Source organism: Paroedura picta, chromosome 5 (assembly GCF_049243985.1).
Source record: "Paroedura picta isolate Pp20150507F chromosome 5, Ppicta_v3.0, whole genome shotgun sequence".
NCBI lineage: Eukaryota > Metazoa > Chordata > Lepidosauria > Squamata > Gekkonidae > Paroedura > Paroedura picta.
The window spans coordinates 92,558,550-92,578,320 of NC_135373.1; the positions used below are offsets into that span (position 1 = coordinate 92,558,550).

At 38.9% G+C, this 19,771-nt stretch overlaps 2 protein-coding genes across 4 annotated transcripts in view; one reads left to right on the top strand and one right to left on the bottom strand.

Annotated features, from left to right (window-relative positions):
• The window catches only part of PLEKHG7 (pleckstrin homology and RhoGEF domain containing G7), a 63,449-nt gene extending 60,411 nt beyond the window's left edge, over positions 1-3,038 (top strand). The window contains exon 19 of the mRNA XM_077339035.1: positions 638-3,038. Within this exon, the coding sequence (XP_077195150.1) occupies positions 638-745 (108 nt within the window). The 3' untranslated portion in view covers positions 746-3,038. The remainder of the gene's footprint in view (positions 1-637) is intronic.
• EEA1 (early endosome antigen 1) overlaps positions 2,351-19,771 on the bottom strand; it is a 60,448-nt gene continuing 43,027 nt past the window's right edge. For all 3 annotated transcript variants that reach the window (XM_077339032.1, XM_077339033.1, XM_077339034.1), the window contains 8 exons: positions 18,618-18,800; positions 15,728-15,913; positions 14,778-14,909; positions 12,842-13,027; positions 11,348-11,586; positions 8,509-8,629; positions 7,596-7,694; positions 2,351-6,332 (listed from right to left, as the gene is read on the bottom strand). In XM_077339032.1, coding sequence (XP_077195147.1) covers positions 6,210-6,332; positions 7,596-7,694; positions 8,509-8,629; positions 11,348-11,586; positions 12,842-13,027; positions 14,778-14,909; positions 15,728-15,913; positions 18,618-18,800 — 1,269 coding nt within the window. In that variant the 3' untranslated portion in view covers positions 2,351-6,209. The remainder of the gene's footprint in view (positions 6,333-7,595; positions 7,695-8,508; positions 8,630-11,347; positions 11,587-12,841; positions 13,028-14,777; positions 14,910-15,727; positions 15,914-18,617; positions 18,801-19,771) is intronic.

Here is a 19,771-nt window from a genome sequence, read left to right on the forward strand (position 1 = left end):
TCTGCCACCGGCTCAGCTTTGGTGCTCTCCAGTGGCCGCCATGGCGGGGCCTCCCCCTCAGCGTGGCAATGCACAGCTGCTGCTGGCAGCGCCCCCCAGTGAGCAGTGGGAAGTCAGGGGCGCCGGCAGAAAAGCAAGTGGAGCAGGGCTCAGGCGGTGGCAATGTCCCTCGGCAAAAGACTACCCCCCCCAGCCTCAGTAAAATTGTCAAGCGTTGACTGGTCCCCAGTGATAAAAAGGTTGGGGACCACTGTGCCAGAAAACAACTTTTAAATTACAACGGCAACATGGCAATTTTTAAGTCACTTGCACTACATGGAAAATAAAACTATAGTTTATTGTCTATATTAAGGTGACCAGATTGTCCCACTTTTAGATGGACATCTGGGGGCACCTGGCAAATTGTACTTATGTTGAAATTAATATATATATTACAATACTATTTTTGCATTCTATGTGTTCTATGAAACTTTTTGTTGCTCCATATAGACCAAATTTTTAATCAAGAACCCCCCCCTCTCCCGGTCAATGGTGTCCCGCTTTATCACTGTTAAAATCTGGTCAGTCTATATGGATAATATATGAGATTGCTTGTATCATTAAAATAAAATTTACAGAATACTATTTTCCACTGCAGAAAACGTGGATGTCACAGATGGAGACTGCGATGTCTGATTATGCAAAGAGACATACAACCCGCCAAAACTCATTTTTAAGCTTACCAGCTGAATCATCTGAAATTTAATTGTTGTCAGTTGTAAACTGATGGGCATTGGTAAGAGCAAGTTTACTTTTTTAAAGCAAGCCTTTGGGTGTTTGCTAATATTTCTGGGAGTACATTGTTCCCTGAACAGAAATTAGAAAGACAGAAAAAAAAGACTGGTTGGATGGTGAAGTGCAGATTACAATTCTCTCAGCAAGATTTTGTGCCTTGTTACAATTCTGCTGGTAAGCAAAAACAAAGAACTCGGGAAGAACAACATTTGTTTTCGCAGTATATATTAGAACTGGAAAAGGTATAATACTCAAATAGAGAAAAAGGTTCTCACTAAATCAACACCTCTTAAATTGTCTTGAGTTCCCCTGCAGTCCCATTTCTGGCAGCAGCAGAACAATCACATCTTTGTATGGTTAAAATAAATCCTTCTAGAATATATTTTACTAAGATGCCAACGAACATCACCTACACTGATGCAGGGACAGGCAATGGCAAACCATCTCTGAATGAAGACAGTCTTAGGATCTCCTGGCTACATATGTACCATATGATAAATAATAACTGATACTGTTTTTTTAAGAAATCAATTTTCCAAACGTTAATCAAATAACCATCTGCCATTGACTATCCAAAAAGTTCCTTGTTTTATTTATTTCTATACAAATCACATCAAGAGTTCAATGTCATTAACTCACAGCTTGCAAGAAGAGTCCTGATGTCTTCCTGGATCAAGTCTCTTTTACAAACTTCACCCTAACACACTTTCCCACAGTCTCTACTGCACCAGAAATCAACAAGAATAATGTTTTACGAAAGAATTTCTGGCTTAGATTAAAAAATCCACACAAGTCTACAGCTGCTAAGGTTCTGAGATAACTTGATCTAAAACAAGCTTGTTTTTCTTTTTAAAGAAAGGTTTACTTCAAACACACAGATTAAGGAAAATATAGTTAACATGGAGATACAATTTTGGTTTTAGAACCATTCATGCTGGTAGGTCTTTTCCCAAGCTAGTTTTTATACTGTTACACCTTGGTTGAAACCTTACAACTAATTCACAGCACCCAAGTATAATTCAGGAACACTCTGCTTTAGGCTCCATCCTTGAAGTTATGTTCATCCCAATATTATTTCTGCTTTCCAGCTTACAACTGTCACCTGCCCAACTGTCAGATTTCAACTGACTCTTTGCTTCACCGAGCCCATAACTCCTGCTGAGTTTGTTCTTCCATTTTGGGGTGGGGGACTGTTGGCTACTTTTAGCAACTAAAGGTTGGCACTCGCTGAATAGACAAAAGAGAGAGGCTAGAAACACAGCAATGAGACAGCTGTTGAAAACTGCACCCACAATGTTGCTGAATCTTCATGATACGGCACAACTGGTATTGGATAGTTTGCACATGAGCTGGACAAGCAACACAAATGCCTTTCATTGGCACCTTGACATAACTGTTAGAATCTGCATTTTGTTTTCTTTAAGAGGCTCCTTTGAATTAACAGCCATTTTCACAACCAAGTGTAATGCCCATCTACACGCTAAGATCAGGCTCAGGGACATTTTTTTTAATTAAAAAAAAGAGTATAATAATAGACACTGGCAAGAACACCATGAATTAATCATTGCAAATCATCTAATAGAAATGTCTAATTTTATTTTCAGCCCAATAACAGATTATAATACAAAAGTAACATTTTCACAATTATACACCATGTTTCAAACAAATTTAGCTGATACATGGTGTCATTTTCTTTTCCTCAGCTTTCACTACTGTCCAGATGTAGAGTTTAGAGATTACAGTGCATACTGAACTAAACCCTTTCACAATGTAAGGCACAACAACATGACAACAAGTCATAAACACACCACTGAAAGGAGGACTTAAGAGAACCCAGCTTATAAAAATAGTCATGCAAGACTATCTACAGAACGAATGACTGCAACAGTCCAGTTTTAAAAGAAGTGCAATGTAATTTAAGCCTTCCTTAATACATTTCCTGTAAATATAAAGGTAAGCACAGAAATCATCCAAATCTAATTTATACAATTATACAGAAACAATCAGTAAATATTATACACGGTATTTATATCTGCACCCATAATAAACCAGTCATTAGAAATAGGCCAACAGGACAGTGCAACTCGTGGCACACATTCATCATAGCATAATAGTATTTGTCAACCTTGTCTACAGTGGGAAAAGAGGCTAATATAATGGCACATAAATATTAATGGTAGCCTGTTGCCAAGATGACAGATGCAGCTGGTATAGCCCAACAGTCCATAGTGAGGACAGTTCGTGTTGATAATTTAACTCCTGCCCAATAGCTGCAGAGTTGTTGTCATTATTCAAGAACTAAGACTACAGAGGTCAAAAGAACACAAGTGCATCAATCATAATTTGAAACTATTTCATACACATACATACCGAAATATTAAATTTTTGGTAAGACAAAACACTTGCAAATTTGGCAGTCATCACAAATTATACTTAACAATATAGTGAGGAAGGAAACCCTATCAAAATGAATATAGTTGAATTTCATATCCAGAGGTAGTTAAATGAAATCTTACAGAGAGTCATCAAGTGTCAGATTAAATGTTTTTTTAAAAAAACTATCTTCTTACAAAAGTGACAAATCCTATACAAGCAGCATTTTGGACAGATGACTATTATAAAAAGTTTCTGTGTTTGCAAACCCAATATGACATTCTGCACTAATTCCCTTTGGTGCTATGAACTGGGATTTAACAACATAATACAGTGTACCTTTTGCAAGAGCTAACAGGAAACCTGGACCTGCCATACCAGACTGCTGATGTATCAACAATGAACAAACCACTTAAGAATTGTAAAACTTGGAAGGCGGCCAGCAGCAGAACTTATTATGCATGTGAGAATGACAATGGAAAATGAACTACTGAACATGATGCCTCTTTAATCAGCACACAAAGCATTGGTTTACTAATATCAGACACCTTCTATTTCTCATGTACCTGTTGTAAAATGACTGCATAGAATACTGTGTTGTTTTATGGACAGATCGAAGAATTGTCAGTAATGACTAGTAGCTCTTAAGTAGGATTAATAGCTCTTAAGTAAAAATTATAATTGTTTTAGGGGTATCCTTTTAAGTTTTAGTCATTCATAATGTAATGTAAAAACACAAGCCACATAGGCTCTTAGGTAGGGGTGTTTCCTCTGTACTTATTGCTATGATGATCTGGAAAACAGACCATCCAGTAAATTCTAGTGTGATTTAATGGTCAAAAGACAAGAGCCCCCAAAATGTATAATGAAAATCATTCAAATACAGTGTAAATGTGCAAAATTGCTAAATTCATATTTCTAATTTTTTTTAATGAAATTAAATAAAACAATGGTCATTAAGAGCATGCAGATTCTTTTGTGACATATGTATCTGCGGGAATGCGTAGGACTTATAGATATATTCCTAAGCACCAAACAAAATAACTATGGATTTCAATCAGCATTTATCTAAGAACATACACTTCTGTGTACCAATTACTACATCAGTTCTTGCAAAATAGTCATTTAATCTCTTGCATATTATATTCATTACACTAGAAAGAAAAAGTGCATAGTGCATGACAATGCTATTCTTACCCTTCCTGAGGTTTTCTTGGTTTTCCACTTGAAGTAATTCAAATTTCCAAACTATACCACTGCTAGAGAGACTTTATGCTCTTCGGATGAATATGTTTGGTTATGTCTCCAAATAAATGTCATATGTATTGTGTAGTCAATTAAATGGTTAATCATTTAACAAGGGCCTGATTAATTGTACACAAGTATTTACAAATGTATGGCAGATGCTGTGCCAATGTAGTGCCTACTACAAGAGCATCAAACAAAAACATTTTTTTTTCTTCAGAATTTGTTTATTCATGCCTAAGCTTACGTATATGTAACCAATGAAAACTAGTTTTTAAATCAGGTGACAGGCCTAATCATTTTCTATTTTCCATTGGCTACTTTGGAATTTTTTTCTCTGTTCCAGTTTCAGGACAAAGGGGAATAACTATAAATCTGGCATAGGCAGAACTTGTATACGCGATTCAGGGTGTCTGCAAGTTTCATGCATCATATTTAAATCTGACATCTGGAGACTTCAAGAGGACTGTGTTTTGTTCTGTTTGTTTGCCCATCTGTTCCAACCCATCATCTTTTAGAGAAAATAACATTCAAAGTGTCTCTAAGGGTTAATTCTCTCCAAACTGCATTGCAGTGAGGTAAAGTGAGCTAGGTTCACTTCATTCCTAAACAAGGGTATCAAGGAAAACTACATGGTATTTAAACAGTTCAGAAAACGACAAGCTTTAAATTTTAAATACCATCTTGTATTTCAGTAATCCTAAATTTAACGTCACTATTCTGAAGCAACAGAGTGGTCTGTGCATGTATGTATTCATGTAAAGAAATTATCTGCATACCTTTTGCAGCTAAAAGATGACAGTATAGCAATATTATACATCTGCCACCTGTATCCAACTGCTAAACTGACTCACAATTTCAGCTGAATAAAATATGGCACCATTGTACTACGCCCATATACCTCATTAAGCAAGTTCAGGTAAGGCAAGACAGATACTGGTTGTAGAATTTTTGTTCTCCATAAATCATTAAATCTTATTGATAGAGAAGGAAATTTTACTGTATTTATGAGGGCTGACTCATCAAATCCCTAGCAAGAACTGAGAAAAAGATGACAAAAATATACACTGGAAATGCAGCAGCACCAGGGTAACTAATGACTTACCTGGAAAAAATATTCTTAGTGATAGCTTAAAAATGCAAGCAAGCATAAGAGCTTGCAGGGAAGAGAGAAGGATTAAACACAGACCTACCTAAAAGCTACAGGAAATTGCATATTACTGAGGATGGAATCCACTCAGGATGGAACACTCTCAGATACACTACAGGCTTAACACTGCTTTTCATTTTCAGTGATATAGTGATGCCCTAGTGAACAAGCCCAACATTTTAAAAGCTCCAGGCAGTTTTCCATTAATTGGGTGCACATCGCAAAAGTGGAACTCCTAACAAGAAAATAAGAGGAAAAAAGCTGACAAAAAGCTGCTTGGGACTATTATCTTAAACATTCCAGTGCAGCCATTAAAATGCGGCTATGTTTGATACACAAAATCCTTACAAATACATTTACTTAAAAGGTGTTACTTTTGAACAAATAAATCAGAATTAAAAAAATACATTGTTACTTCTCTGCTTAAAATTTATTTACAGGTTATTGGAGATTTTTAAACGAGACACAGAAGCTCCTGAAGGGTGAAAACCAAATATGCCATAGATAACGTCAGCCTCACAAGTAGTACAATTTGACTTTTTAAAAATGCTACTAGAATTTTGCCAATTGTTACAATCATTGCCCAAACCAAACAGTAGTCTGAGTGTTGTACGAAGTGTATAACAGAAACTTTTATTTTAGCATAACATGTAAGAGTTGAGATTAGTTATCCTTGTAAATCAACGAAACAAGTATCACATACACGAACAGGTTTCTTTGAAGAAGGAGTTAAGGCATTCTTCGATGAACACTCAGCACAGAAGATATTTCCACATTGTCTGCAGTGATGCTGAAAAACAGGAAATATATATATTGTACACATGCACCCTATTCCAACACACGTATGCCAATGGTGTTGCCAATGGAATGTTAAAATAAAACAATCTACGTATGTACTACTTCTAGAAGAATTATGAGGTTAAACAGTTTGGTGAGTCTTATGCCAAAAACATTCCAAGTAACTAGGATGACATGGATTTAAATAAGCAGAAATACATATAAAGTGATCTTAGCACCATAGATTTTTTTTTACATGAAAGATCTATTCAGGTGCATAGCTGTGTTGGTCTGAAGTAGCAGAACAAAAATTGAGTCCAATGGCACGCTTAAGACCAACTAAATTTTATCTAGTTTTGGAAGTCCTCAGACTATCATAATCCCTCTTCTCCACCTTTTTTCACAAGGGCCTCTGAATCCTTCCTGGTTCACAACAAGCCATAATCACAAACTACAATTTCTTTCTTGCCTAAAAGGAAGGAATAAAACATGGTTTAATTTTTTTTTTGTAGGCAAGAAATAAGCAACCTATGGTTGGCTGAGAACTAGGAAGTCTTCAATTCCCAAGCTACAAACAAAGAAGGAAACTGACATACAAGTCTAAGGGCTTTGCCACAGCAAGCAGCCCCATCAAAACTGCTAGAGAGTATTCAGTTATGCCACGCCTTCTCCAGCAGGTCAAAACTGGAAATAAAGTTTCAGTAAGTTTGATGCTGGCCCTGTTAGAATAAAGAATATCAACAGACATGCAAGGTATATGCATCCCTCAGTGACACTTTTACACTACCATGGTCATAGTCTTAAATTGTATCCAGCTGCATGGAATCTTTCAGATTACAAAAGAGATGATGGTCTAGTTGAGTAAGATGGGTAGCCAATGTTGGTCTGTCTGTAGCAGTAGAAAAGAGCAAGAGTCCAGTAGCACTTTAAAGACTGTATTTGTGGCAGGGTATGAGTTATCTTGAGACACTGCACACTTCTTCAGACTGAGAAAGTGAGCAGTGACTCACAAAAGCTTGTCACAAATTTTATTGATCTTTAAAGTGCTACTGGACCCTCGGTCTTTTCTATTTAAGTAGTGTCATCAATTTTTATGAAAAGAAATAAATACATAATTCAACATGACTGTATTATGGAATATCATAATCCTCAAGGTGTATAGCTGAGGACATTTTTTCTTTAATAAATCTGACAAACCAACATTTTAATATTATCACATTTTAAAATCATTTCCTTAAAACAAGTTGCTTCAAAAAAAAGGAAAAACTGCACATACCCTTCTTATTGTTACAGAAAAACTTTTTCCACAGGCCATGCAATTCTGAACCTCATTATCTTCTGCCCACTTCCTGTTTAGGGCTTGTGTATGTTTGATCTAGATAAAATTGTAAAAGTAGCTTTTAGTGAATTTTAAAACAAAAATTAAAGATTTGGCAAAACCACTTAATGAAAATGGAGCTATAACGTTGATGTCTGGGGCAGTAGAGACAACACCAGACCTTCCTGTCACTTCTTGGCATCCCACATTTGTGGCTGGTCCTTTACCAGTCAATCAGCTACTGACAACAGGTTCTCTGACAGCCAGTCTGCTGAAGATCAGCTGTCAGGAACCTCCACTCTGGGGGCAGGGAAGGACAATAATAGGAATGACTGCTCAGAAGGTGCTATTGATCACTTTCAGGTTTCACCATGACCCCACAGAGCTTCTGGGTGGAAGAAGGCTACTGGCCATGCTCCAGGCCTGGCTAACACCTTTAAAAGGCTGCAGGGAGAAAAGCCAAGGAATACAAATCACCTCCAGCTCTTATCTCTGAAGGGAATAGAACTAGGTGACAGGAAGTTAAATAGGATTGTAATCAACCCCTACTACTCTATCTGCAGAAAAGGGAAGGTGCTTAAGCCAAATCAAATCATGATGCACAACTGGGACCCGGGACCCAACAATTGTTATCATGCATATATACGTCTACATAGATGCAAACCCAAGGATCGTCCTTTGAAAAAACTGTTATAACTGTTGCACCTAGAATAGCTGAATTTTTAAAAGCAAGCCAAAGCTTCTCCCTGTTTGCTTCATCATCTTCAAAAATCCTGTAAATGCCTGTTTACCTGAATTGTTTAATATTAGCACTCCAAGTTTATTAGCACTCCAATATTAGACTCCAAGTTTAGACCCCAAAATGGAATACCTGTAGTGATTGGTTTTCTCTGCCAAGTTCTTGCATGGCGGCCGTTGTATCATCCAGTTTTCTTCGTGAATCCATCAATTTGCTTTGAAGCTTTTCAATTTCTCCCTCACTTTTAAGGCACCTGAAAAAGGAGATCATAAACCATTTCTTATTCTCCTGGCCCCCACCTGGTAGAATGAAATCCCAGAAGAGATCAGGGACCTGCTGGAGCTAGCTCCATTCTACAGGGCTTGCAAAATGGAGCTGTTCCATTAGACATTTGGTTGAGGTTAATTGAACCAATAACCATCTACTGGACTCCCCAAGACTCCCCTTCCTGAACTGAATCCTGAACTGACAAATTCTTGGGGTTAGAGTTAAAATAATGCTGCTATGTTACCTATGTTATATCAGTTATGAATCATTATGCAACCACTGTTGCATAATGTTGCATAATGCAACTACTGTTGTTCATTTGACATTACTCTGAATTATAATATACTTATGTTCTTGTTTCCTGTGTTATTTGTAAACCGACCTGAGCCACAAGGGAAGGGCAGTATCTAAATATATAATAAATAAAACTAATATGATAGCTGCCATATAAATAAATATAATTAACCTCTCAAACTATTTTTGCTTCTGATGCCATCATAAAAGGGAAATGGTGACACATATAAGCACAGGAGAAAGGACAAAATGGATGAAATGGATTACTGAAGGAATGTTCCCTCAGTTGTGGGTCTGACTAGCCATATGAATTGAAACAACAAAAAAGAATTTAGAGTACTAAGCTTTTTTCCATTCAGTGACTACAACTTGACTTCTGTAGCTGGCAAAATGTTGGAACAAATAATTAAACATTCGGTCCTTGAGCAGCTGGAACTGAGAGCTGTGATTTCTAAGACTCAGCATGGGTTTCACAAGAACAAGTGATGTCAGACCAACCTTATCTCTTTCTTTGAGAAAGTGACTACCTTGCTGGATCAGGGGAATGCTGTGGACATAGTTTATCTGGATTTCAGTAAAGCTTTTGAAAAGGTTCCACATGATATTCTTGTTGACAAGTTGGTAAAATGCGTTATGGATCCTAATTCTGTCAGGTGGATCAATAACTGGTTGACAAGTCATACCCAGAGGGTACTTGTTAATGGTTCAGCATCTTCTTGGAAAAGAGTGACAAGTGGAGTACCTAAAGAATCTGTCCTGGGGCCTGTGTTGTTCAATTTATTTATAAATGATTTGGATGAGGGATTAGAGGGGATACTTATTCAATTTGCAGATGATACTAAACTGGGAGGGGTAGCAAACACAACAGAAGACAGAATCAGAATACAGGATGATCTTGATAGGCTCGAGAAGTGGGCTAAACTGAATAAAATGAAGTTCAATAGGGACAAATGTAAAGTTCTGCATTTATGTAGGAAAAACCAAATATATCAATATAAGATGGGGGAGACTTGTCTTGGCAGTAGCATGTGCGAAAAGGATCGAGGAGTCTTAGTAGACCATACATTGAACATGAGTCAGCAGTGTGACTTGGTGGCTAAGAAGGCAAATGGGATTTTGGGCTGTATCAAACGGAGTATAGTGTCCAGATCATGGGAGGTGATGGTACCGCTGTACTCTGCTCTGGTTCAGCCTCACTGAACCAGAGGAGGGCAACACTGAGGAGGGCAACAAAGATGGTGAGGGGTTTGGAGACCAAGACGTATGAAGAAAGGTTAGTGGAGCTTGGTCTGTTTAGCCTAGAGAGGAGACTTGATAACCATCTTCAAGTATTTAAAAGGGTGCCATATAGAGGATGGAGCAGAGTTGTTCTCTCTTGCCCCAGAGGGACGGACCAGAACCAATGGGATGAAATTAATTCCAAAGAAATTCCTTCTAAACATCAGGAGCAAATTCCTTCTATACATCTAACTGACAGAGCGGTTTCTCAGTGGAACAGGCTTCCTCGGGAGGTGGTTGGTTCTCTATCTTTGGAAAATTTTAAACAGAGGCTAGATAGCCATCTGATGGATAGGCTGATTCTGTGAAGGCTCAAGGGGGTGGCAGGTTACAGTAGATGAGCGATAGAGATCAAGCAAAATCAGAGTCCAGTGGCACCTTTAAGACCAACAAAGATTTATTCAAGGTGTGATCTGTCGAGTGCAAGCACTTTTCCTCAGACTAAGAGTGCTTGCACTAGAAAGCTGATGCCTTGAATAAATCTTTGTTGGTCTTAAAGGTGCCACTGGACTCTGATTTTGCTTGTGCTGCTTCAGACAAACACTGCTACCCACTTGAATCCTTCTTCACTTAAAGAATGATTGCCCTGTGGAATTCACTGTCACAGGCTGTGGTGATGGTTTAAAGGGGGATTAGACAATATCTGAAGGGGGGGTTCTATCAATGGCTGTGAGTCAGAATGACTAAATGGAACCTCCATGTTCAGAAGCACTAATCCTCTAAACAATGCTTGTGGATTTGGCTTACATTTAGTAAAAAGGTAAAGGTAAAGGTATCCCCTGTGCAAGCACCGAGTCATGTCTGACCCTTGGGGTGACGCCCTCTAGCGTTTTCATGGCAGACTCAATACGGGGTGGTTTGCCAGTGCCTTCCCCAGTCATTACCGTTTACCCCCCAGCAAGCTGGGTAGTCATTTTACCGACCTCGGAAGGATGGAAGGCTGAGTCAACCTTGAGCCGGCTGCTGGGATCGAACTCCCAGCCTCAATGGGCAAAGCTTTCAGACGGCTGCCTTACCACTCTAAACACATCTTTAAATACCTCCATGTTAATTTTATGTCCCACTAGTAACAACTATTTGAATTTTTTTAAAACTATAATCCTGCTACTTTGCCCCTTATTCACTGGCTTACCTTTCTAACAACACCCTCCTCTCATCCTGATTATTTTGAACTGTGGCTTCCAGTACTGCAATCTCTCCACGTAGATCATCGGTTTGTTTCTCTAGCTCACCAACTCTTCTTTGGCTGCTTTGCCACTCTTTCTTCACCGTACCCAGGTTTTCATTCAAAGCTGTGATCTGCATGTTAAGCTTAGTCTCTGACTCCTCATGACTTCTACGCTGTTCATCTTTTTCCTTGATCTCTGCTTGCTAAGAAAAAATAAACATTTGACATGCCAAGTGAACAGAAACACAGGAGGCAGAGTTCATGCTCATCACTATCAGTTATTTTTCGTCCACACTTGGAACATGTCCTGAATAGTTCCTTAGACATTATTGTGAGAGAGCGAAAACTCAGACAATCAGGGAAGGCCTGGTAGGCAAAAAAGCCTGCACAGTCATTTTCTGAAGAAAGATAGGATTAAGATAGTCTATTTCTCTTGTTTTCTTCTTTTCCATAAAACAACAAACAAACAAACAAACAGAGGAGCTAGAAATGCTTCCTATCCTTATGGTAGCAAAAATGGAACTGAGGGAAGGAGACATCATCAGAGCATGATGTGTCTGATGGGAAATCCCACACATGCACCACCTCCAAAAGGGGCAGGGTGCTTCCATTTTGGGAGCTTTAGAGCTAGAAACAACCAACCTGAGCAAGTCCTAATGTAGGGCTGCATGAGGATATATGGATCTAACATGAACAAATAAAAAATCCATATATTATATTGTGGAGGTATGAATTATGTTTACAAAAACATGAATTATATTTACAAATAATATGCAAAAAAAAACCCACCAGAGAAACAATACTAGTGACTTTAAAACTTATTCCTAACCTTATGGATTCTGATAAGACAGAGGCCAAAATAATCTCCCAGTAATTAGCATTTTGTTTTTTATTTATGCTTTGTAAATAAAGGGGAATTTTGTATTTACCTATACAAGTACAGAGCCTCTTGTGGTGCAGGATGGTAAGGCAGCCGACATGCTGTCTGAAGCTCTGACCATGTACCTTATACAAGTACACTATTTTTACTGTTCCTGCTTTTGAAATGTACCCAGTTTTTTGGGGGTGGGCGGGGCAGGTGATGAATCCATAAGTTCAGAAATAAATTTTAAAATCTTTCATACTTTAAATACTTTGTGTTTATATATGGTATTGTTTCCCTGCAATTCTTTTCTTTACTTTGATTTCTATTGCACCCTTTTTTCCTGATTGAGTACAAATATATATTAAACATACATTGAATTCAAGCTACTTGATTTCTGATACAAATATATATGAAACATAAATTGAAGTTATGTGACCTGCTGCATTCTGAAATAAGACTCAGTCATGAATTCAAAAAGCAATTTCACTTCTACAAAGCGAATATAATTGGGTGCAGGAGATTTGCCATTAGTTTACACTAACATCCAAGTATGCCTGGACAGCAAGTGCTCTTCATATATTATGTATACTAACCAATTTTGTTTCAAGTTCAGAATATTTCTTCTTCAAAACTTCTTCTCTCTTTTTCAACTGATCTTTCATAACTTCCTGATTCTTTTTCTCATGTTCAAGGGCTGTATTGATGTTATCTATTTTTCCTTGAAGCTCTAGTTTCTGCTGAATCAACAACTGCTTGGCCTCTTTTAGGTTGGTAACTTCCTATTAAAATATGCACAATATTACAAAATAAATGTTAATAGGTGCAAATTAATTTCAACGGCACTAGAATTTTAGAGTCTGAAGTGACAAAGTAGCCAAAAGTTAACCAATTACACTATTACAGTAAATATAATTTATTTCATCATTCCAAGAAATCCACTGAACTCCTCAGGAAGTGCAAGTTCAGCACCTTAATGTTTCTACATGATAGAAAGGGTCAGCTTGGTTGGGAAAAATCTCATCTCAAAAGCATATAAAGAGGAAATACTCTGTACTATGAGTGGGCATTTGGATCTACCTGATCCACATTTTCAGGTAGATTTCAGTATCCCAAATGTATTTCGGTTTTCTTATGACACCCCCCCCCCCAAACCCCAGACCTATTCAAGAATTACCAAGTAGATCCAAAAAAGAGCAGAGAGACAGGAGCAATCTGTCAGCTATCTACTGTTTGTCAGGCTAAAGTTTAAAGGGACTGCAGAAGGCAGCCCAAGAATCGACAGTGCCAGTGGGGAGCAGACTGTTCCGCTGGCTTGGCTTGGGACTGTCTTTTCATACAGCCCCAGGATCTGTTGTGCCACCAGGAACAGATTGCTTTCCACAGTCTGGGCACCACACTGGTTTCCCATCCAGCTCGGTTTAAACCGGATTGCAGGAGAAGCAAGCCCAGCCAGCATCAACTATGCCACCAGGAGCAATTTGCTCAATGCAGCACAGCAGCTCTGGCATCTGGATTTCCTGCAGCCTCGTTTAAGCCTGGACTGCAGGAGAAGCAAGCCCAGCAAGGATCAGTTGTGCCACACAGAGCAGATTGTGCCTCACTGATTCAGCTTTGCATTTGGTTCCCCTGTAGCCTGGTTTAAACTGGGCTGCAGAAGTCAAACCAGGGCCAGGATTGGGCTGTTTTATTATTATTATTACTGGTATTTTTTTCTCAGGTATACTGGTATTGGGATCTGGGATTTTTCAGTATTCCTAAAATTTTGGGGAATCCCACAGACCCAGACTGAAAAATACCAACCAAAACAATAGTGCATACCCCTACTTTGTACACAGGTGGTAAGGTGGTTAATTGAACAAGAAGAGGGTTGATGAAGGCTGAAAAACTGAAGCACAGCAAGATTCAAACGTACAAAAGAGGAACAATAGGGAGGGGCCAAGTGACAAAGGGCTGAAAAAAGTTTGCTACTCTGTAACTGGTATTCTTCAAGTGGTTATCCATATATTCATGCCTCACAGAGCTTTAATTCAGAAATTTCCAGAGCCATAAAAAATTATTTCTGCTTTAATTCTTTCTGCTTTTGCAACATTGGCATAAACAAAGGCTCCATTTCAGTTCAGCCACAGACAAAAGGTGGGAAGGGAGCAGACAAACAAGGGAGACTGTGGAGCTGTGGGCTATCTTTCTAGCACCAGCTGGTGCGTACAACTGCTGTGGCCACTAGAAGTGCTACCACTGTGCATCACCTGCATGCACTTCCACATCAACTCTGGGAAGCTAGGAGCATAGGTGGTAGAATGCTCGCAAGCAAATAGGCAGGGGGAAACCCGTGGACAAATAGAAGATATGATAAACTGATGGGGAGGGGGTCTATGACATGGGCCCCATCGGCTGCCCCACCTCAGGGTATGCTGATCTAATCCTTCTTTGAATGACCAGGACATGATTTATTTTGAATGTGACTGTGGAATCTGAACAAAACTGCCACTCTCTGGTTTGCAATCCAAATATGTGACCACATTAACATACCTTCTCAAATTCTTGTTTGAAGACCTTACCCTCTTCCTTCAGCTTGGCATTCTCTTTTTCCCATTTGTTGTTTATATTCTGGAGCTCAGTTGTTTTGGATTTTTCATTAGCCAAGTCTTTTTCTTTTAAAGCCTTATAAGGAAAATGCCCACATATATGTTTAAGAGACCTTTTCTGTTGAATGCTATTATAGAAGCCTTTTCAGTGAGAGTTGCCTTTTAACATACTCCACAAAATGTTTCTACCCTACATAAAACTATTTAACAGAATTGCTTTCAATCTACCACAAAATACTATTATAAATATATGTCAAAATTGTACTGTTATTGTACATATCACCTTGCTTGTCCTGCATAATCATCTACTTTGTAAGGCTGCTTCTGATTATACTATGCCACATCTTAGACTTTTATTGTCTTCCAATTCTGTAATCATAACCCTACTGCTTTGTTTATTGAATATCTTATGATGGCTGACTGAATTGTAGTCTAAATTTTGTAGTTTGACTTGAATCTTGGTAAGAAAGGTGGGTTATAAATGAAATAAAGAGCCCAAATGTATATTTACTAGAAGTAATCCTGATTCCTGAGCATTAAATTGCGTACAGCACAGCCAAAAGGTATTCACCATTATTACTCCCTAAGGCTAGTTTTGGAATTTGATACCACAGAAGCACTAAATCCAAATTGTTACAATAATTTTGGAATTTCACATATTCTACATAAGCTACATTATTTTTCCTTGGATACACTAAAGTCAAGCTTATTTCGAAATCACCTCTATTTGCATGGCAGACCAAACACACCGAAAGAGTTATTCCAGGTTCTCTGTCAAAAGATTCCTGCTCTGAAAAGTGCAACCTTGTTTGTAAAGCAAAACAGAGCAAGAAGCAACAATTACTAGAACCCTAGCTCAAAAGCGCAGAAGTAGGGGGAAAGGATTAAAATTACCTTCTCTTTCTGTATTTCCTGTAAGAGTTTATCCTGCTCCTTCAACTGCTGTTCTTTTTTTGATGCATCTTGCTCCAGTGTAGCTCTTACTGTCTTAAGTTCTTTGATCAGCTGATTATGATTACTAATTTGATTTCTGTTAGAAAGCAGTTCCTCTTGTGCTAAAGCAAGCTTTTCCTCTGTAGACTAATTTAAAGGAAAAAGTAATTACTAACAACAAATCTACCAGTAAAATCAAAGAATCAGCTCCTGACAATGCTCAGCAGTAGACTGGGCCTGGACTGAGTCCCAAATTAGCCATCTGTTTATTTATTTATTTATTTAGTTACTCCTACCCAATCCTAGAAGATGACTCTCAAGACATAGAAGCAACACGTGTTTTTCTAGTCCCGGCCAATAGGTGCCAGCTAAACCCTACACTGGGCATAGGGATATGGAAGTAGGTGAGGAAAGGTATTAAGAGATGGGACAAAAGTGACAATTAATAATAATAATAGGTTAATATGTAATATTGTACAATTTAGCTTAATTTATTGAACAATTCAGATTCAAGCCAATGTAGCTGATAGTCTCTTCCAATGGTCGTGTAAAAAGGTGGGAGAGTCTAGAAATATGAAGTGTAACAAAAGGCATAATAATAAATATAAATAAAATGCACCAATAAAAGATAAAACAAATATTCATGACATAGTAAAAGTCATCAGATAGGTGTGAAGTTCCATTAGTCTAACAGTCTTAGATTAACAGTCTTCTGAGAAGAAATAGCCAACAACCAATCATATTTGGAAGAAAATGTTCATCCGCAATTTACCTTTTTCTGTTAGGTTTCCAAATAACCAATTTCTAGAACTAATTTCCCCCTTTTATCATGACTTTGGTTCCTATCAGTTAATTGGAGGTACTCTGCTACTGCAGAGATCATCTCATTAATTCTGGCAATTAATTAATTAATCTTGTGGAAAGCAATGCGAGTCTCCCAAGAAAAGTGAATTTCTTCTCGAGACTATGCTTTTGCTCTGAGATAGCTGAGGCCTACTTTAAACTACTACAAGGAGGACAACTGAAAAAGGAAATAGAAAAGGCAACCTTCCTTGCCATATTAACTTTTTACAGGTCCTTAGTTGCATAAAGGCACTATTCATCATCATCAATTCCCCGCCACTTCCGAAGCTAACAATGTAGCTCTTTTGTAAGATGCAGAAGCATGATGTTGACTGACAAAGAAGAGTTAGTACTTATATGCTGCTTTTCGCTACCAGGAGTCTCAAAACGGCTTACAATTGCCTTCCTTTTCCTCTCCCTACAACAGAAACCATGTGAGGTAGGTGAGGCTGAGAAAGCCTTGATATTAATGCTCAGTCAAAACAGCTCAAACAGGGCTATGATGAGCCCAAGGTCAATCAGCTGGCTGCATGTGAAGGAGCAAGGAATCAAACGAACCTCTACACCAAGCTGGCTCACCAAGGAAGCTAATTTTCAATGATACTGAAGTACAAAATGGCCTGTTTACAATTATAGAAAGTTATTTTTGACTACTGTAAAAATGACTTGCTGCTATTTGCTGAAATTGGTTTTAATTAACAGTTTTTAATTGCTGTTTTTAGTGTTTCAGAACATCTGTCCTACTCTCCAAGCAGATAAGTATTTTTAAAAAGAATAACAGAGAGCCAGCTTGGTGTAGTGGTTAGGAATGTGGACTTCTAATCTGGCGAGCCCTGCGCTCCCCCCAAATGTGACCAGCTGGGTGTCCTTGGGCTCGCCACAGCACTGATAAAGCTGTTCTGACGAGCAGTAATATCAGGGCTATCTCAGCCTCCCCTACCTCACAGGATGTCTGTTGTGAGGAGAAAAAAGGGAAGGTGATTGTAAGCCACTTTGAGTAGAGAAAAGTGGAATATAAGAACCAACTCCTCTTCTTCTTATCCAGGGGACTGAAAACAGAGTGTCATTTGTTCAATACATCTTTTTCATTTCACCTGTCTTGGTACAATCCCTCAGAAAACCACTCCTAAGGATGAAGGAGTCTTCATGACGCATAGGGGTTGAGGTGGCAGGGAGGAAAGAAAATCAGCATAAATTGCCTCCCCCTTGCCTTTCCACTTGTACAGAGAGTAGCGCTGGACCCAACCCAGGAAATTAACTCATGCAACAGCCTTAGTTAAGCAAATAATAAGAAAATGCCTCAAATAATTATTTTTCACAAATATTCCAGCAGATGGAGCCACCATAATTCATCAACTGCAGTCCAGAGGTGAGAATTCTACCCTTCTAGGTATATCAATTTCAAAGCAAGTACTTCATTCACCAGGTAATAATTTTACCATGATACCCCTTCGACAAATGATTTCACAGTGCCAAATAACGTACTACTCCTCTAATCCTTCACAAGAACTACCCCCCCCCCCAAAAAAAATCTTCAAGGTGCCTTGGATTCACCAAAACATTTCCATAGATATTTTGTGCTAAAGAAGAATGTAGAAAGCAAAGAAGTTTAACTGCATGGACAGAAATCTTTCTGTCTGTAGAAACATTCCAAGAGCTCTAACAGTGTCATAGGGTCCAATTATGTCATAGTGTCCATCCCTTCTTCCTTATGTCAGATAAACTCATACAAGGCCTCATCCATTTTTTCAGTGCACCCCAATAGTCACTAATATCTACAGAGCAGGAATAATTGACATCATTTCATAAAAACAACCATGGTAGAGAATTATTCTTAACTCAAAACATCCATCTTAACAATTCATGAAGAACAGTATAGGGGGACTGAGACACTAAATATCCAGTAAGAACTTTAAATTTAGGGACACTGGTGCAGATGTTAAACCAGTGGTAGAACGGAGTTCCACTATGCCTACTAAAAGATGTCCATTTAAGAAACTGAATATACCTTTAGGTCTTGCCGTGTAGCCAAGAGCTCTGATTCTTTACCATAAATATCCAGCTGAATTTTGTCCAAATTTTCCTGGGTTTTTTTCTGTATCTTCTGAAGTTCTGCAATTTTTTCCCTTTCTACTGTTAGCTCCTGTGTCGACAATGTTATCTGCTGCTGTAGTTTATTTTCTAGTTCTGCCTAACACACATAAATATACATTTATTTTACAAGGCAATCAGGACAAGCAATTAAAATAGAAAGATAAATAGAATCTACTGCAAATCCAATGACCACTAATGATTCTCTTAGGCTAGGCTATGTCTACTAGCTCAGCTGTCCCCAAACCCCGGTACGGAGATTGGGACCGGACCGTGGATCAGTCATTACCACGGCTCCTCCTTGTCCTCCTCCCTGGCTGCTGCCTCAGGGGCTGCCCTGCCACTCTGCCACCGGCTCACCTTTGGTGCTCTCCAGCAGCCACCTTGGCTGGGGCTCCACCTCGCTGTTGCACTGCGCAGCTGCTGCTGGCAGCGCCTCCCAGAGGGTGGCACGAAGTCAGGGGCACCGGCGGGAAAGCAAGCGGAGCAGAGGCTCAGGCGGTGGCGACATCCCTCAGCAAAAGTCTACACCCCCCTGGGCCTCAGTAAAATTGTCAAGCGTTGACCGGTCCCCGGTGATAAAGAGGTTGGGGATCACTGTACTAGCTTACTTTACTTGTCAATTGAAATCAATATATCTAACAGTCAACTGATCTGAGGATACAGAAATTCAGTGAAGCCAGATGGAGAGCAGGAATATTTTACTGCAAACTTTCCCCTACAGGTTTGCAGAAAAATATAAACACCTGTGAGGAAAATGGCCAGGAGGTTTAAATCACCCCCAATTGTCTACATGTGTTCAGGGAATACTTCTCTGTTGAAGCAGTCAAGGGGAGCCACTGAGTACCCGAGATGATGTGGAAGGAGCAGCTGTGCTGCTGTAGCAGCTGACCCAGCCCCTCAATGGAGACAGCAATGACATTACCACCCCCATCTTGCCTGACAACAATTTCACCATATTTCTGATTCTAGCTTCATTGGTAGCCATAGGACACTCAAAGGATGGCAGCAGTGATGGGTCTATGGTCCAATCTTTTTCAAACGGGGGGGGGGGTTTGAAAAGAGGCACCA